At 47.4% G+C, this 17,652-nt stretch overlaps 2 protein-coding genes across 4 annotated transcripts in view; both read right to left on the bottom strand.

Moving 5' to 3' along the window:
- pcca (propionyl-CoA carboxylase subunit alpha) overlaps positions 1 to 12,959 on the bottom strand; it is a 31,627-nt gene extending 18,668 nt beyond the window's left edge. For 2 of the 3 annotated variants that reach the window (XR_014118163.1, XM_035534778.2), the window contains exons 1-11: positions 12,844 to 12,959; positions 12,013 to 12,090; positions 10,982 to 11,029; positions 10,325 to 10,393; positions 8,451 to 8,564; positions 8,277 to 8,330; positions 3,299 to 3,430; positions 2,069 to 2,105; positions 1,597 to 1,675; positions 555 to 657; positions 190 to 284 (exon numbers count right to left, since the gene is read on the bottom strand). Coding sequence is in view for 2 of the 3 variants with exons in the window: in XM_035534778.2 (XP_035390671.1) it covers positions 190 to 284; positions 555 to 657; positions 1,597 to 1,675; positions 2,069 to 2,105; positions 3,299 to 3,430; positions 8,277 to 8,330; positions 8,451 to 8,564; positions 10,325 to 10,393; positions 10,982 to 11,029; positions 12,013 to 12,090; positions 12,844 to 12,897 (863 nt within the window). In the remaining variant the exon portion in view is untranslated. The remainder of the gene's footprint in view (positions 1 to 189; positions 285 to 554; positions 658 to 1,596; positions 1,676 to 2,068; positions 2,106 to 3,298; positions 3,431 to 8,276; positions 8,331 to 8,450; positions 8,565 to 10,324; positions 10,394 to 10,981; positions 11,030 to 12,012; positions 12,091 to 12,843) is intronic. The other variant, XM_081701027.1, reaches the window with a different exon arrangement.
- Positions 12,960 to 13,775: 816 nt separating this feature from the next.
- Positions 13,776 to 16,885, bottom strand: zic2b (zic family member 2 (odd-paired homolog, Drosophila) b). Its single transcript, XM_027022317.3, has 3 exons — positions 15,504 to 16,885; positions 14,748 to 14,911; positions 13,776 to 14,635 (listed from the first exon to the last, which is right to left on the bottom strand). The coding sequence occupies exons 1-3, from the start codon at positions 16,423 to 16,425 to the stop codon at positions 14,456 to 14,458; spliced, it is 1,266 nt and encodes a 421-aa protein (XP_026878118.2). The 5' UTR covers positions 16,426 to 16,885; the 3' UTR covers positions 13,776 to 14,455.
- Positions 16,886 to 17,652: the final 767 nt, after the last annotated feature.

Here is a 17,652-nt window from a genome sequence, read left to right as displayed (position 1 = left end):
CATAAGTGACATGTGAACACACGTAAAAACTGCTGATCGTCATCACATCCCGACTGTCATTTGGTTCGACGATCCTCTCACACAGTCCTGACATTCCTCAATACTCTACTGCTACAAGAACACACCAGTCTAAATCTAAACGTTCTCCTGCTCTTATCCACACACACATACACATACACACACACACACCTGGGTGCCTCCTCCACAACTTTCTGGTTTCGTCTCTGGATGGAGCACTCCCTCTCGTTCAACCAGAGAGCATTTCCATGCTTATCTGCCAACACCTGCATGCGCGCGGACACACGCACACACACACACACATTACAGGACCCCATTACCACCACGAACACTTGGCACACATGGACCACAGCAGTGTGTGACAGGATCCTTGCAGAAGTTGGTCCTACACGCAGGTCAAAGTCTTCCACTCTGACAGGGGATCCCCTCTAAGACATAAGACATGACCCCGACCCCGACCCCGACCTCGACCCCCCCCTCACACTCACACACACACACACACACACACACACACACACACACACACACACACAGACCTGGATCTCGATGTGCCGGGGGTTGTCGATGTACTTCTCGATAAGGAGCCGGTCGTCTCCGAAGCTGGAGGCGGCCTCTTGGGAGGAGAAGCGAAAGCCTTCCCTGTGGAGACGGGACAGGAGCCAAAACTGTCTGCCTTTGGAACTTACTGCAAAGGTCAAAGGCCATTTCACTCTTTAAATAATATCAAGGGAGATTTGTGTCCTAGCAAGTCAAATTCATGATAAAATGCATTCGCCGCCCTCACTGGCCGAGCTCTTAGGGTGACTTGTTCTGATTGGTCGGCTGCAGTGGTGCTGTTAAGGTGACAGAGGGGAGCGAAGCTGTGGTGTTATCAGCTGTTGATCTCTTTAGTCTCCCCTCACTCTCACTGTGTGTGTGTGTGTGTGTGTGTGTGTGTGTGTGTGTGTGTGTGTGTGTGTGTGTGTGTGTGTGTGTCGGGCCCGGCGTGTGGGATGAATCCAATTACAACTCAAAACCAAGGCATGAGATCACCCTGGAAGATAAAGGAGGCAATAGAGATAAGGCTCACTATGCATTTTATCAGCAAGAGAGGGAGGGAGAGAGAGAGAGAGAGAGCGCGCGTCACCTGAAGCTCGTGTGAAAATAGCTTAAGTAATGAAGTCACACCTCCTCAGTCAGAGCAAACGCTATAGTCCTTCATTAGAGGAACAGACACGGTCAGCTATAGCCACCACACATCAAACGCCATAAACACACATTAACCGCAACCTATTTAAAAAGTTCAATCGTTCTTATCACAGCTCACACTCCCACTCCCGCGCGCACGCGCACACACACACACACACACACAGACACACACACACGCGCGCACACACACAGCCTCTTTTCATTTTGTATTAAAAGTAATGTCTTGCCTCTCTACAAACACTTATTGAAGCAGTGCGTGATTTCTTTTACACTCTTGTTGGATTTAAAAGCAGCGACATGACGTACAAACCGATTTTGACTGACAGCTATTTAAAAAGGGGGACCTTTCGTTTTTAATACTACCATATCTGTCAGTCGTGCTAGTCTCACCTGGTCTCGTCATCGCTCCAGGCTATCCTCATACCTTTTCCTCCACCTCCGGCTGACGCCTTAATCATAACCGGGTAACCTAGGAGACAGACACACCTGCACTCATCAGCACGCCGCCACTGACGTCTCGCTCATGCCAAGGAAGGGCCACACGTGAGCAGAAAACCGAACGGCTAATGAAGGGTAACAGGCTAATGGGGTCCCGAGTCTCCGTAGTGACGGTCGTACGCAAGCAGAGCCAAGCGCGCAAGGGTACCGCGCGAACGCGCTGGTTTGGTCGCCGTGCTGCGCGTCTTCTGCTCAGAGGCACCGCAGACTGGCAGCACCGCACTGCGCAGCGCGCTTCTCTCGTGACGTTTCTCATCGAGACATTCGCAGGTGCCCTGGAGCAGAAGAGACGCACGACCGTCCTCCAGGACTGGGCAAGGGAGTGAGGTGTGGTACAGAAACACCTGGCTGGAGCGGTCCATACCGAGCTCACGCGCAATCTTCACAGCCTCCTCTGCATCCTGCAAAACAAACCAAAACACAGTAAGGAACTCCGCACAGTCCATCACACAGAAACAGTGACGTTATCAATGCTGTAGCAATACCAGTTTGGAAATTAAGGCACCAAGGAGTTACTGTAATGGGCCAGTGAAGGCAATGGTGGTGTGGTTCACCATCCCGACCAGTAGAGGGCAGAGTACTCCGCATTGCTAATTATGTTTGTTTGTCACTAATCTTTCCTTGTGAGATTGGCCCCAATGGCAACATTTTATGATAGATATCACTTTAGGGTTTCGGATTGCTCTCTCTTGCTAATCTGAATTGTTTAAGAATACATTAAATCAAGTTATGAATACAACACAAGAAAAAAAAACAAAAAAACCCAAATGCATTATGAACAAACATTGACAGGCTTATGATCACACTCACATGTTACTTGGTTTAAGATGATAACCACTGCAGGGCACGTTAAACAGCACCGTGACCCCCAAGACTATTAAACCCAAAGCACCATTACTGTCCTCGCAGCAAACTAAACAAGTCCATCTAATCAGAGCAAGGTGAGAAACCCCACAGCGCAGCCGAGTCTTCCGCCAAACGAGGGCTGTTTTAGAGTGTGCGTGTGAGAGGGGGATAGCGATCTGGGGGCTGGCGCGGGCGGTCGTTAGCACGCTCTCTCATATGGTAACGGCCCGCCCCGAGAGCTGCCTTTGTCTGCCGCGGCCCGAGAGCCTCGGCTCGCGTTTATGGAGTCAATAAGGCCAGGAAGCGTCAAAACAACCAGCAAGGCCAGAGCGTTAAAGCACCCCCTAAACGGGGGAGGGGTGGAGGGTTACAAAGACCAAAAAGAGGAGCAGAGAGGGAAAGTCAAGGGGGAAAAGACGACGACGACGACGGGTGGACTTTAGGAGTCCGACTAACTTTGTTCCTCCAGTCTTGCTGCTAACTTAAGAAGAAGCGTGACGCTACACAAGAGAGCGCAGATACAGAATCAGTGAGGGGTGGAGGAGAGACGCGAGCTCGGGCCGAGGCACAGCATAGAGGCGGCGGCTGCACAGATGCTTCTGACGGACGTGTGTGAGGGCAACATGCAAAGTGACTGTGGGAATACTGTATTTACGGAGGGGGTGTGTGTGTGTGTGTGTGTGTGTGTGTGTGTGTGTGTGTGTGTGTGTCTGTGTTTTGTGATCAGCCGCCCAATGGTTGGCCTCACCTTGACGACTCCATCAAAGCCAGGAATAGTGTTGACTCGGGCGGCTTTGGCGATGAGCTTGCTCTCAATCTTATCTCCCATCGCCTGGATAGCATGTGTGTCAGGACCGATGAAAGTGACCCCCTCAGCTGCCTGTCCAAAAATAATAATAATTACAGTTAGGCACACACTTGATCATCTTAAATAAATCAAGTTAGCACGACCTATGACACAAAGTGGGTGGTGTATTCTAAAAGTCTACCTGAACTTCAAACCCTTTTGTGCTAGCCAAAGAAAACCCTCAGTTGAAAGGGAAAAAAAACAAGCAGGTATCCGACTGAGTTTGTAAGACAAACTAAATCCCAAACAGACTCTTGGAACTTTGAAGTTCAAGAAAAGGGAACAGCGAGCCTGGAGTGGATGTGAGCAGGCCAGCAGCGTGGGCCGAGTGCAGCACAGGAAGATGGACTTCCACCTCCACTTCCTTTGTAATGCTCAGGAATCGGGAGGTTATGACTTCCTGGCTAATGTACTACAGACAGAAGGCCCCGGGCCAGCATACACAGAGAGGAGTCTGTCATTAGGAGAGAGATCTGACCCCGTGACTCCTGCAAAACAATGCGATTAGTGTCAGGCTTAGGAGGAGGGGGGAGAGATACCAATGTGAAATAAATCTTAATGTCTTAATCTTAATATTATAATATTAATTCATATTAATCTTCTTATAATATTAATTCATATTAATATTAAATCGTTGCTTTCTTTTTAATTGGCCTCTTATTTTTGGAATCAAAGTGACCCAAAAAAAGAGGGAATTGCGATTTCACAAAGGATAATAATGACCGTAAATCGAGTACTTTAAAGCATGTGAAGTGCTTTAAAAAAACTTATAGCACAATTATACAATAGCAAACACATACTAAACACAATGAGAAGTGAAATGAAACATGAACCTTGTGTCCGCTATTTATCGGTCGTTAGCGATGCGATTGGACTAGTTTGTGTCCGTAGTTATAGTGCACAACAGTGACTAAATGCTCTCCGTCTCTCTCTCTCTGTGGGATGTGACTAATGAAACCCAATAAAAACACCTTTGACTATTCAACTGTCACTCACACACTCCCTCCCTCCTTCTGCTCATTTTCACACTTCCAGAGTGTGCGTGCACATGTGATTTTGTGTGTGAGTGTATGTGTGTGTGTGTGTATTAGAGAGGAAGAAGGCACAGATAGCGTCTAAATAACACCAATACAAAAACCATGGTAGCGTTTATATGATGGTAGTATATGTGTGCAAGACTGACACACACACACACACACACACACACACACACACACACACACACACACACACACACACACACACACTTTCCATCTCCCCCAAAATTCCCACTTCAAGACAAGTCAATCTGCTCTGGGCTTTTCAGAAGCGAGGTCCCTTTAGCATGGTAAAGGGGTAACCCACAGGGGTAATCCCACTGGGCCTCGGGCCAGTCGTTTACACTGCATAAAAGTGTACTAACTGTCAGGCTGAGGGGGCTCCCATTCAGAGAGAGGGGACTCAATCACTTTGTATTCATATGTGTGTGTGTGTGTGTGTGTGTGTGTGTGTGTGTGTGTGTGTGTGTGTGAAGGGGGGTGGGGGTCATCATTCAACTGCTAATGTAATGACATCTTCATTTCCACACACAGAAGGCAGCGGACTGCCCACTCATCTGTGTGTGTGAGTGTGTGTGTGAGAGAAGATGGAGAGTTGAGAAACGTTATTGGGGGGGGGGTCTGAGCTAGTCATTTGCACAAATACCACATTCACAGGTGGTCAGTTACTACAGGCGGGTTCAGGTATCTACACGCACCACACACACTCTGAAACACAGGGGCACGTTATGTTTGAAATAACCATGGCAACGGAAAGTTAATGTTCTAGGAAGCACCAAGACTGGCGGCTCAGACACACAGCTAACGGGCTAATGCACGCATGTGCCAGGGCCGCTACTACTCTAGGGGGAACCAGTGTGAGGCCAAGGTTGCTGTGGCGACGCTTGCCTTTGTGCGCGTGCGTATAAGACAGAGTGTTCGCACTTCCTGCCAGAGCCCGATTTAGATCAAAGGAGTTTTCAGAGGAACCCCACTCCATCACCACGACGTCACCGCACCGTGGAGCATGCCTACTGATATCACACACATCACATCACATCACCGCATTGCGGAGCATGCCTACTGAACACCTCTGCTCGCGCACGCAAACACACACCCACACACCCCATCACACTGCGGAGCAAGCCCTGCTGATCAAGTCTGCACATCAACACACACACACACACACACACGCGCGCACGCAAGCGTATATGTGAAACAGCGAGCACATCTGCAGCGATCTTGACACGTAAACGTGCAGCATGAGGTGTTCGCAAAAGTCAGTGTTTGACGGATGACAGCTCAGTAGGGCAACTGATCTGAGATACAGAATGAGGGAGAGAGGGAGAGAAGGAGGCGAAGGGAGAGAGGGATGAAGGGAAAGAGTGCAGGAGGGAGGAGCCTTTGTGGATATACTCATCTCCTTCGTCACATTCTATCAGATCCCTCCCTCCATCTCACTGCAGAGAAGAGTGACAAGTGAATGCCTGCACGCACGCGCATGTGTGTGAGCTTGCGTGTGTGAGAGAGAGCGTGTGTGTGAGCTTGCGTGTGTGAGAGAGAGTGTGTGTGTGAGCTTGCGTGTGTGTGTGTGTGTGTTTGTGTGTGTGTGAGCTTGCGTGTATGTGTGTGCGCGCATGTGTGTGAGAGAGAGTGTGTGTGTGAGCTTGCGTGTGTGTGTGTGTGTGTTTGTGTGTGTGTGAGCTTGCGTGTATGTGTGTGCGCGCATGTGTGTGAGAGAGAGCGTGTGTGTGAGCTTGCGTGTGTGTGTGTGTGTGTTTGTGTGTGTGTGAGCTTGCGTGTATGTGTGTGCGCGCATGTGTGTGAGAGAGAGTGTGTGTGTGAGCTTGCGTGTGTGAGCTTGCGTGTGTGTGTGTGTGTGTTTGTGTGTGTGTGAGCTTGCGTGTATGTGTGTGCGCGCATGTGTGTGAGATTGCGTGTGTGAGAGAGAGTGTGTGTGTGAGCTTGCGTGTGTGTGTGTGCGCGCATGTGTGTGAGAGAGAGTGTGTGAGAGAGAGTGTGTGTGTGAGCTTGCGTGTGTGTGTGTGTGTGTTTGTGTGTGTGTGAGCTTGCGTGTATGTGTGTGCGCGCATGTGTGTGAGATTGCGTGTGTGAGAGAGAGTGTGTGTGTGAGCTTGCGTGTGTGTGTGTGTGTGTTTGTGTGTGTGTGAGATTGCGTGTTTGTGTGTGTGAGAGAGAGTGTGTGTGTGAGCTTGCGTGTATGTGTGTGTGAGTTTGTGTGTGTGTGAGATTGCGTGTTTGTGTGTGTGTGAGTATATATATATATATATATATATATGTGTGTGTGTGTGTGAGATTGCGTGTGTGTGTGTGAGAGAGTATATGTGTGTGTGTGTGAGATTGCGTGTTTGTGTGTGTGTGTGTGTGTATATGTGTGAGAGAGTATATGTGTGTGTGTGTGAGATTGCGTGTTTGTGTGTGTGTGCGCGCACGTGATGGCGTTAGAGAGGGAGAGCCGGGTTGTCAGTATTGACAGGGATCGGATCACACTGTGACCATGTTTGCATTTGTCCATAAAGTGTCAGGAGTCCTGTTGCTACGGACTCGTGTCCAGTGAGGGAGGATGGAGACGTCAGGCTGGCATGGGCTTGGTGCAGTTGCCATGGCAATATAGCCTACCCCACCTACGGTTCCGCTTGCCTGACTGTCTCCTTGGTCAGATTCCAATCAAAACGCCTGGGCCAACAGCACGGCCCAAAAAACCCCATGACGCAGACCACAGTCTCTGGACTGTTTCGCAGTACAAAACAACACTTGAAATGAAAACCTTACCAGAATTAATTTGACAGCGCTTAGGAATTAGGTTTTTTTTTTTTTTTTTTTTTTTTGTTTGTTTTTTTTTTATAAATACCATAGCAAGGACTTTTAAGACATTTATCATAAACATATGTGAGGCCTATCTACAATAAACAGAAGAGACAGTGGAAAAGGTACTGTAGAGAGGAGGAGGTGAACCGAGGAGTTAGTGTGTAGGAGTTAGTGTGGAGAGGAGGAGGTGAACCAAGGAGTTAGTATGGAGAGTCAGTGTGGAGAGGAGGAAGTGAACCGAGGAGTTAGTGTGGAGTGGAGGAGGTGAACTGAGGAGTTAGTGTGTAGAGTCAGTGTGGAGAGGAGGAGGTGAACTGAGGAGTGAGTGTGGAGAGGAGGAGGTGAACTGAGGAGTTAGTGTGTAGAGTCAGTGTGGAGAGGAGGAGGTGAACTAAAGAGTTAGTGTGTAGGAGTTAGTGTGGAGAGGAGGAGTTGAACTGAGGAGTGAGTGTGGAGTGGAGGAGGTGAACTGAGGAGTTAGTGTATAGAGTCAGTGTGGAGAGGAGGAGGTGAACCGAGGAGTTAGTGTGGAGAGGAGGAGGTGAACCGAGGAGTTAGTGTGGAGAGGAGGAGGTGAACTGAGGAGTTAGTGTGGAGAGAAGGAGGTGAACTGAGAAGTTAATGTGTAGAGTCAGTGTGTAGAGGAGGAGGTGAACCGAGGATTTAGTGTGTAGGAGTTAGTGTGGAGAGGAGGAGGTGAACTGAGGAGTGAGTGTGTAGGAGTTAGTGTGGAGAGGAGGAGATGAACTGAGGAGTTAGTGTGGAGAGGAGGAGGTGTTAGTGTGACCGTTTGGCCTCCATGTCTTTATTTGACCTGCAAATAATCTCACCTTATACATCACACCTTTAATTAAATTACTACAGGGGGGGCTCGAGCTGTTAATTATAAAAACACACTGTGTGTGTGTGGGGGGGGGGGGGAGGAGATCAGCATGCAAAGGGGGGGGGTTCATTTTGACCCCAACTGTAAAAGTCATTTGAATATTCATCTCTCTCTCACTCACTCACTCACTCTCTCAACCAGAGATACTCACCAGCCTCCTGGCAAACTCCTTATTCTCAGAGAGGAACCCATACCCAGGATGCACCTGGAGAAACAGAGAGGGAAGCTGGGAAACGCAACATAAGGCTGTATTCCACACCTCAACACCACCACGTACCATCACCCCACACAGCACACACCCACACACACCCACACCCACTCTTACAGCCTGAGCTCCTGTCTGTCGGATGGCGTCCATGATGGCGTCCATGTTGAGGTAACTCTTACTGGTGGGGGCGGGGCCTACGCACACAGCCTCATCTGCCATCTTCACATGAACCTGAGGGAACACACACACGCACACACACGCACACGTGTGAAACAATCCCCACTCCGGATATGCTCAAGTGACAAACTTTGGATATGTTCAGTGACTGATTATTTTTATTGCCGTAAGATTACACCAGTCCACTAACAATACGGTACCACACGATATAAAGACGGGCATGATTTAACCCCCAAACACACACACACCCAACTAGAAATGTATCTGGCTAAGTGACAGACATCACCCAGGACAAACATTAAGCTGACAACTGCATCGGGGGTGGGGGTGTTGGCGATCACAACATTAACCAGCTGCCTCCTTCCACGCCTGCTTCACTTAACACACACTCACGAAGACGGAGACACACACGCGACGTGATGCCGCGTTCACACACACCACTCCCTCACGCACCACCTTCCTCTCCGCTGCGTATAAGAATAGCATAGCCGGTTCTATGTCTGTCCCGTGCTCTACACGGCGCTTCGGTTTCACTGATAAAGCGTCAAGCTCGACAACTTAACAAGTCTATTATTACGATTTCGATTTTTAAAGGTAAGGAAACGCACACAGTCGCCCTTCAGTTGTGGTTTAGAACACAGACCTGGAGGACCCAGAGGTGTGTCGGCGTTCTGAACACAACCGAGACGTGAACGATGGCTGTGTTTCTGAGACCTCTTTCACCACGGACCTCCAGGACGTTTACTTGGGCCCCGCCCACACTCGGCCTGGCCCCGCCCTGCCCGCCGGGGCTCCAACCCCTTCCACCTGGAACTACTTTCCTCTGCCACCTGGTAAGCCACAGCACCTCTGAGATCCCACAGGCACCAGGTCCTCCAGGCCAGGGGAAGCCGGTGTCTCCCTGTGGAAGTAGCCCACAGCCTCGCTCGACTAACGGGGAACGCAACGTGACGCGCTCCGTCGCTTTCCCACCAGTGTGGGAATAAACGCTGAAAATGTTCCCTGGCACCTCCTGAGATTCACTGTTCTCCAGCACCTCTTCTAAACTCCCAACCCATTCATCTCACGTCAGGCCTGATGACAAACAGGTGTGTTTGGGGTGGACCACAGGGTGGGGGGTGCAGCGGAGCTAAGAAAGTGTCCTGTGAAGAGGGGGAAGTAACACCCCCAAGAGCAAAGCAAGAGATGAACCTCCAAACGTCCGGTCAAACGCAGCTCGTGTCTTAGACAAGCGCAGAGACAAATCACCGTTTACACGGACTGGGCCCAGAGCTTTTGTAACTTCAATGAGAACCCCCCCCACCCCCCCTCCGGGTAATTATCTACTTTTACATTAGACTAATCAGATCTGCTGCAAGGAAATAACACAAAACAGAACTCTTCCACTTGGTGTCGAGGAATGTTTCCAATATTCAGCAAGTCTGCTGGTAAACTCTGCATATAACACCCCACCCCCACCCCAAAAAGGCAACCTCCTCAAAAAGACCAGCCCAGCAAATACAGACCAGCAAAACTCCTCTCATACGCATATAAGAAGCTCCCCTACTGTTCTGTTTGACAGGGATCTTTATTTGGGATCTCCTTAGAGACATCCAATCACATGCATGACTTCTCCCCATCCCCCCCTCCCAAACCATGTGCCCTCCCCCAGTTTAGACCCAAGCAGCAGGGAGGCAGCCTGGACCTAGTGTGAAAGACACTCTCATCACCTCCTCTATACATATGGAACAGTGGGATGATTGACAGCCATCAGTCACAGAGCTGAGGGGAGCACAGGGTCTTTCTACTCAAGCTGTTTGGCGGGACACACTCACCGAACTTGAGTCCACATCACTGTGCACGGCCACCGTCCGGATGTCCATCTTCTTACAGGTTTTAATCACCTAAGGAGGCGCAAAGAGCCCAACACAGAGTTGAGAAAATGCCAACGCACCCACGTAGGCAGGAGCCTGCACGCCTGTGCAGTCAACACCTCAGCTTGGTCCACTCCACCAGGGCACCACGGTGCAAAAATGGAATTAAAGAACATCAACTTGTTTTTTTCTGTCAGGTTATATATTCTGAAAATCGTATTTGTTTATTTGTGAAACACTCGTGAGACTTGTGCAGGAGAGGGATTGGTTTCCATGTAAAAGTGTACTTCACAGAATCTGGATGAATGTGCAGTATGTGGGTAGTGAAAAGGAACTTGTATTTGGATACCTGCACAACACACACTGACTGATTCAGTAAGTGTCCAGGCTGGAGAGTCTCAGGAGCTCAATTCCCTAATTAACATTCACTCAGGCATTTTTTATTAAGGTACTTTGACCAGGAAAAAAAGGTCTGAATTCTTTATCTGATATTCATATAGACCCACATCTAGAAGTGTTTGAGGAACTTCCATGGTAGGACATTTACTCCTAATGAAACACACACACACACACACACACACACACACACACACACACACACACACACACACCACTTACCCTGCAGGCAATCTCTCCTCTGTTTGCAATGAGGATCTTATCAAAGGTCTGAAGGAAGAGACACAAAACAGAGAGTATTTAAGACATCTGTTTTGACAACATGTCATTTGCCCGGTCGGTGCATGTCTGAGTATGTATGTCTCACACTTTCGCTTCTCTGCAGAATACATCTGCCAGCAATGTTTTTTTGTCTATTTAAAATGTCTGCCTTGCTAATTACAACCAAAGACCTTCTCTAAAAGGTCTACCCCTGTAGATCAGAACCCTCCTGTCAGGTTGCCCATCTCCACCGACATCTGCGCCAGTCTACAGACCATAGCTGGAGTCACAGGCTCAGTAGCACCAGAACCAGGTTGCGTGTGCGAGGCCCGGTGTGTGCTGGCCTGCCACGCAGTCACAGCGGGTCTCTGCCTTACACCATTAACACAAAACGTGCAAAAAGCACTTGCAGGAAGCGTCAGAGTGGAGAGCATGGGCCAGACGGGACTGCCCTTCAGATCACAACACACAAATGTTTACCCCAAAACACATTTTGCTCCATTCACTCACAGTGAGTGTTACTCTAAACCACCCCCATTCCGAAACCCAGTGAGACACACACACACACACACACACACACACACACACACACACACAACCTCAGAGCCTCTGGGCACTGGCTGTTTGTTTGAAGGAGGCAGATCAAAGCAACTAGGATGCTGGCATGTTGTTTGTATTAGAGGCCGAGCAGCTGAAGACATTTGGTTCAAAAAGAAAGTGTGTCATGCGTGTGAGAAAGAAAGAAAGACACTTAGTGAGAGCGACCACACAAAAAGAAAAATGCTGTGCTCATAAACACCAAACACAAAACATTTTTTTATTAACAAAAAGCCCCAGACACCGAACACTGATCTAAGAGCAGTCATCTTTCATCTTACATAATGATATTTACTTGGACATGACAGGACACAGACTGATCCCAGGCCCAGAGTCTGACATTCCCAGAAATGCGGCCATGGGGCCAGTGTGAATCCTGATTGCCTGAGGCTTACCTTCTCATTCCAGTCATGAGTGGTGACGTACTGAGCACGGAAGTTTAGGAGCCAGCACCTGGGATGCAGAGTAGCACGCTACACCATAGACATAGTCCCGTTATTAATCTCAGACCATTGTTTCGCATCGCATAACAACAATTCAAGGTTACTGATGTTGTGGAGTAGTTGATAATTAGCATCACAATACAGTAAATTATTTATTTACAAAAGCCAACAGTATATTAACAATAAGAATAAGATATTAAGTATTAAATAAGATACTAGCTAATAAAAAAGTGATTGTTACAACAAATTTAAATATATATGACTAAAGCATTAACGGAATGGTGTGCCCGCTTTATGACATTGTTATTGATCCCACAGCTTCGTTTAATTAACAACAATTTTCTCACATTTTAACCAAGCTGGTGCTTGGATTCGACCTTTGAAATCGATTCGATTAAAAGTTTAAAAGCCACCCGGAGCATCAGGGTAGCCCTGTTAAGAGCGCAGTGACATTGGGGCTGCGTGGACAGCCGCTGCATTCAGCAATTATTTGTCGCACGGCATCTACAAACCGTGCAAATTAAGTAGTGCTTCGGAAAAGATAGTGCAAGTATGAAGTATGTCATCGCATCTGAAGACCTCGTCCACACTGACTTGTAGAGACACAAGACTGCTGGGTTAGCTAGCGAGTTAGCTATCTGGCTAGCTGGTTAGCGGAAAGCTTGCGTCCGTAAAACAAGGATTTGTACCTTATAACGTTATGGCACGGGCCTCTAACCAGCCCTCACAATTATCAAATCATTACTTTATCTAGATCTAAAAGCCTAAGGACGAAACTCTCACCTTTACTGCATGCAAAACTCTTTGAAAGGTTGGAGTGATTGTGTAAGCCGCCATGATAGCCGGTGCTGCTGACTGCTGCGCATTGAAATGACGTAGTTACGTAGGACAATTGGGGGCGTTGTCCCTTTCAGCCAGTGAGATTCCTGACATTCCTGGTGCCGAAACCTGCCTCCCCACGGACGTTCCCGTTCAGGTTAGAAGCTTCTCTACCGTGCGTAAAGCGGTTAGGCGAGAAAAAAAGAAAGGAAAAAAAAGAAAATAGGAATTCTTGGAAAAGTATTCATAGTCATGCAAGACTGCCATTAAGGTCATGCAAAAACATTAACACGAATTGCTGTAACCATATAGTCTAAATATAGTGAAAATGAAATCGTGTTAGAAAATGATGTGACGTATATACTTGGACTTAACTGCTCATTCTTTCGGATCAGTTCTGAAAAACTAGATGAAAGCTAGATAACCGTGTCACAAAAGTAGATGAAAGTGATGAAACTAGATGACTAGAGTGAAAACGAAATAGCCTATAGGCTACTGTTTCTCCATCGTGATATAAACGTCTATCTATGTTTGTGCATTTAAACTAGATAACGAATACGCTAGGCCTAAACCATTCCACCTCAGTCAGGGTGAGCTTATTCAAATAGTTAATCATATAGCTGTTATTTGCTTTATAATAGGACTTGTTTCGCACGTATAGGTCTGCATTTACAAGACAATGTATTTTCCTCGCCAAATTCTTGAATGATCAAAATTTAAAGGACTTAACCATTAGGAATAATCTTGGTTAATTATGTTAAACAATTAGCTCTAAAGGAAATACGTTAAATTTACTCAAAACAAAAATATATTTCACAAAATAAATGAAGCATGCTTCAAAATACATCAATGCAACGTCCATTAGGATGCTAGTTTGTTTATTCTCTGTTCTCGACTATAAAATACACAAACGATTAATATTATTTACTAAAATTTACTTTATTTTTAATAAGATTTATTTTTACATAGGTTATCGCAGTTTTATATTTTAAAACCGAGAAACGTTTTTAACAAAACACACTGGCCTGAGGGTGACATCACTGTACACGATTTAGTCCAGAAAAGGGTTCATAAATATTTTGCATCGTAATCAATACATCATTTGCTGACTTCTAAAGAATACTACATGTATTTTAAAATGGTTTGTCATTTATCTAAACTTATTGGTTACAAGAAAATATCATTACAACGTAAAAAATACATTCACAAAATTATTTTTTTTTCACGTCACGTTCATTTTGGCACTTTCAGGTTACGTTAATAGTCATAAGATTCGGCTTTTCCAGGAAACCATTTCAGCACGATAATTCGTGGAATTGCATTAAGACATAAGCACAGACACACTTTATACATCCTTCAGACAACACAGAAAAGCTAACATTCTTCATACGAGAAAAACAACATCCACTGCCCATTATACACAGCAGATAATAGCCTCCTTCTTCGGTGTTAACAGTGCAATACTGGTTTTGAAAAAAACAAAACAAAAAACATAAACCTTCATTTATTTTGTAGCCTATATACATTTCTCCGTACTACCCACCACACCACATGAGCTGCTAGATTTTTGTCGGTATTAAACGTACCACTCGCTAAAATTGGACGTTAAGCTATTATGTCCGCTGTTGTTTAGAACCACGGAGTCAGGCGACAGGGTGCTTTGGGACTCGGAGCACGGTGACACCAAGTTGGACGACTCGTAACCGGAGCTTCCCGCGGGTGAGGACTCGTTTACTGGGCTTTGCTCGTCGTGGACCTGGGGAAGAAAGCACCGGTATTCACCGGTGTCCAGAGTTATATTAATATCCGGAGCACTTGGACATTTGGTTACGCGCATGACGCGCAGACGCACTACAAACTATTAGTACCTTCATGTGCTTTCTTAGGGAGCTGGGATGAGTGTACGACTTATCGCACATTTTGCACAGGTACGGCTTGTCGGATGTGTGAACGTGCATGTGTTTCTTCCGGTCACTGCTGTTGGCGAAGCGTCTGTCGCAGCCGTCGAATTCACACAGGAACGGTTTCTCTCCTGAAAAGAAAGTAAACGACAGTACATCAAACAATATTATCTGCAATATTTTTTGTTTAAATGGGAAAGTGTGGGCTAATTATTTTTTAAATGGCATGTATTTGCTTCTCTTATGCTTTGCAGACCCTCCCGGGTTTTTGGCTGCTTGACGTCAAAAGAGCCAGAAAAGCTTACAGTTGGTGGTATTAGTTATACACCAGAAAACGCCAGGTCTTCGCCGCACACCAGTACGCCACATTTACGCGTCATTCCATCCTCAATAAAAGCGCAATTCACACGTAGTCTTAACAGCGCTTCCATCTATAGCCCCACTGTAGCAGCCTGGCTTCAGCAGAAAAGTATACGGAAACGGAATATTAGCACTAGCACTTGCTGATGAGCCAAAGTGTAGCGGTTAGAAGTTCGTGAAGTATTCTAACTAGAAATGCATTTTGCGCATATCTGAGAGGAGTGACAGTTGCAAACAGCAATCCGTACTGACCCACATAAAAATAAGTATAATGCATTATATATTGTTGGCACGGTATGAGGGCAATAAAACATCCGAGACATTCAAAACATGTATGTAACAATGCATTCTGCGTGAAATTACCAGTATGTGTCCTCTTGTGAATTTTCAAGTTCTCGGAGCGCGCGAAAACCTTTCCACATCCAGGGAATGGGCAAGCGAAGGGCTTCTCTCCCGTGTGCACGCGTATGTGATTGACCAGTTTGTATTTCGCCTTGAAGGGCTTGCTTTCCCGTGGACAGTCTTCCCAAAAGCAGACGTGATTACATTGCTCCGGGCCTCCCACGTGCTCCACGGAGACGTGGGTCACCAGCTCGTGCATGGTACTGAACGTTTTGCCGCAGCACTTCTTGTGCTCGCCGTGTTGCTCCGGCTCGATCCACTTACAGATGAGCTCCTGTTTTATGCACTGCTGCCGCATGTAGCGGAAGAACGCTCCCGAGTGATGCGCCGCTATATTCACGCTCATATTTAGGCCATACTGGCTGTACGGGTCGCCCCGCGGATTGGACACCTGGTGGTACTGATCCGCCCGTCCGAAGACCTCACTAGGTAGTCCGAGACGCCCGTTAAGCGCGTTTGGAGAGCCGTGATGCGAGGCATGTTGATCATGGAAGCCGGGGAAAAGTAGGTGCCCTTGCCCCTCCGGGTGTGAGTGATGGAGTGCTCCGGTGGCGGAACTGAAGAGCGGGTGTTGCCCGCCACTCGAAGTCCCCTCTCCGAATCCACGGCTGCGCAGAAGAAAGTCCCGCGTCGAGTTGAAAGTGGAGCTGGCATAAGATGCGGCGTGCGCCACTGCGTGCGCGCCGAGTGTCGCGGCGGTGTAGCTGGGTGCTTGCGAGGCGAAGGCTGCGCTGTGGCCAGGCGAGAGCTCGGTATGGTTCATCTTAAAGGCGCTCACGTGAGCGGACTCCATGAAGCTCGCGTCCCTGTCCTGCGACTCGCTCGCGGAGTGATGCCGAGCAAATCCTAAACCCGAAAGCTGATGGCTGGCGTCCAACAACATCGCTCTATTTGATCTGCCGACTAAATGATGGCGTGTAAAAATAATAAAGAACGATTAAAAGAAATGTCTCGTTCCCAGCATAGCCCCGCAGATAAACAGAAAACTATCATGCCACGTTTTAAGTGACTAAAGTTTTTTTTCAAAATCGCAACATCTTCGCGTGAATTTGAAATGTCTGGAAATATCTTTGCATGCGTTTTTCCAGGTATACGCAGGCCTTGGCGCAGATCTGCAACAAGCAAAAGCCGAGTAGGTCTTGACACACTTACACTTTTAGTTGTCCGTAGACGTCTGCTACTTTTCGGAGTTCACTTGGTTTATCTCCGTGGTGTCCCCGGTTCCCCACGCCCATTTTACAACTGGAGCCATTCTATTCAACCACCGCCATTGGCTGACACCGCGCCCGTACTGTCGTCCAATCAGAGACTAGTTCGCTGTGAATAATCGTTGCTCAGCTTTTGCTCAACATATAGGCTATAGTGGTATTATAGCAGAATTTCAGCGAATACTGAATTGCTCTGAGTAGAGATGGGCATGTACTGATGATGAATATAAACGTAATTTAAAGCATTACTATAATGTGTGTGGGGCGGGGGGTATGCGCGCATCTGAGTGTGCGCGACCTGTTTACCTGTTATTCCGCCTGTGTACGTGGATAAAAACACACGTGGAGTAGAAAAAAATGTGTCATTTTAAAAAAGGGGCAACCCTGAGTCTTAAAAAATCCAACCTAAAGTGTAGAATACCAAAACCTACAGATGTTATCGCGCTACACCGCTCAGTTTGTCATGCAAATGAGGTTGTATAACAACAGAGGGTCACACGCTGCACCGTGCCACGTTCGTCTGTGATTTTTAATTCTGCAGTTTTTAAAACACTCCAGTGTTTTTAGCACGTTTCTTCTTCTGCAATAGGGCGGGGTTCGCGGCGCGCGTGACACCCCGCAGCCGAAGGGGTAGCCCGCCGCTCGCGCCGGTGACGGTGACCTTGAAAGCTGCGTTTGCAGCTTAGACCAGCGCATGCAGCGAGGCTGGATGTCCTCCGTGAAAATGCACAACTAACGTAAATGCTTTTATCCGAAACGATTATAGGTGCGTAATAGGTCCCGTTAAGTACAGGACACAGGCCTACATTGTGTAGAGAACAAGCGATTTATAATTTCTGATAGAGTGTGGATATTAAATTGTATACCTGTCTCGGGCCTATTTATACAACCTGGCGTGAATT

The sequence above is a fragment of the Electrophorus electricus genome, chromosome 18 (genome assembly GCF_041902795.1).
Source record: "Electrophorus electricus isolate QZ-2024a chromosome 18, ASM4190279v1, whole genome shotgun sequence".
Lineage (NCBI taxonomy): Eukaryota > Metazoa > Chordata > Actinopteri > Gymnotiformes > Gymnotidae > Electrophorus > Electrophorus electricus.
The sequence above is the reverse complement of the archived record's forward strand: the minus strand, read 5'-3'. Positions and strand labels throughout refer to the sequence as shown.

Bases quoted from the DNA above. Each gene is read 5' to 3' on its own strand.
- zic2b (XM_027022317.3), bottom strand. From the start codon at position 16,425: ATGTTGTTGGACGCCAGCCATCAGCTTTCGGGTTTAGGATTTGCTCGG. The intron at 14,912-15,503 runs GTAATTTCACGC...CTTTCTTTTCAG, and splicing joins TCACAAGAGGACACATACTG to GAGAGAAACCGTTCCTGTGT. The intron at 14,636-14,747 runs GTACTAATAGTT...TTTCTTCCCCAG, and splicing joins CCCTAAGAAAGCACATGAAG to GTCCACGACGAGCAAAGCCC.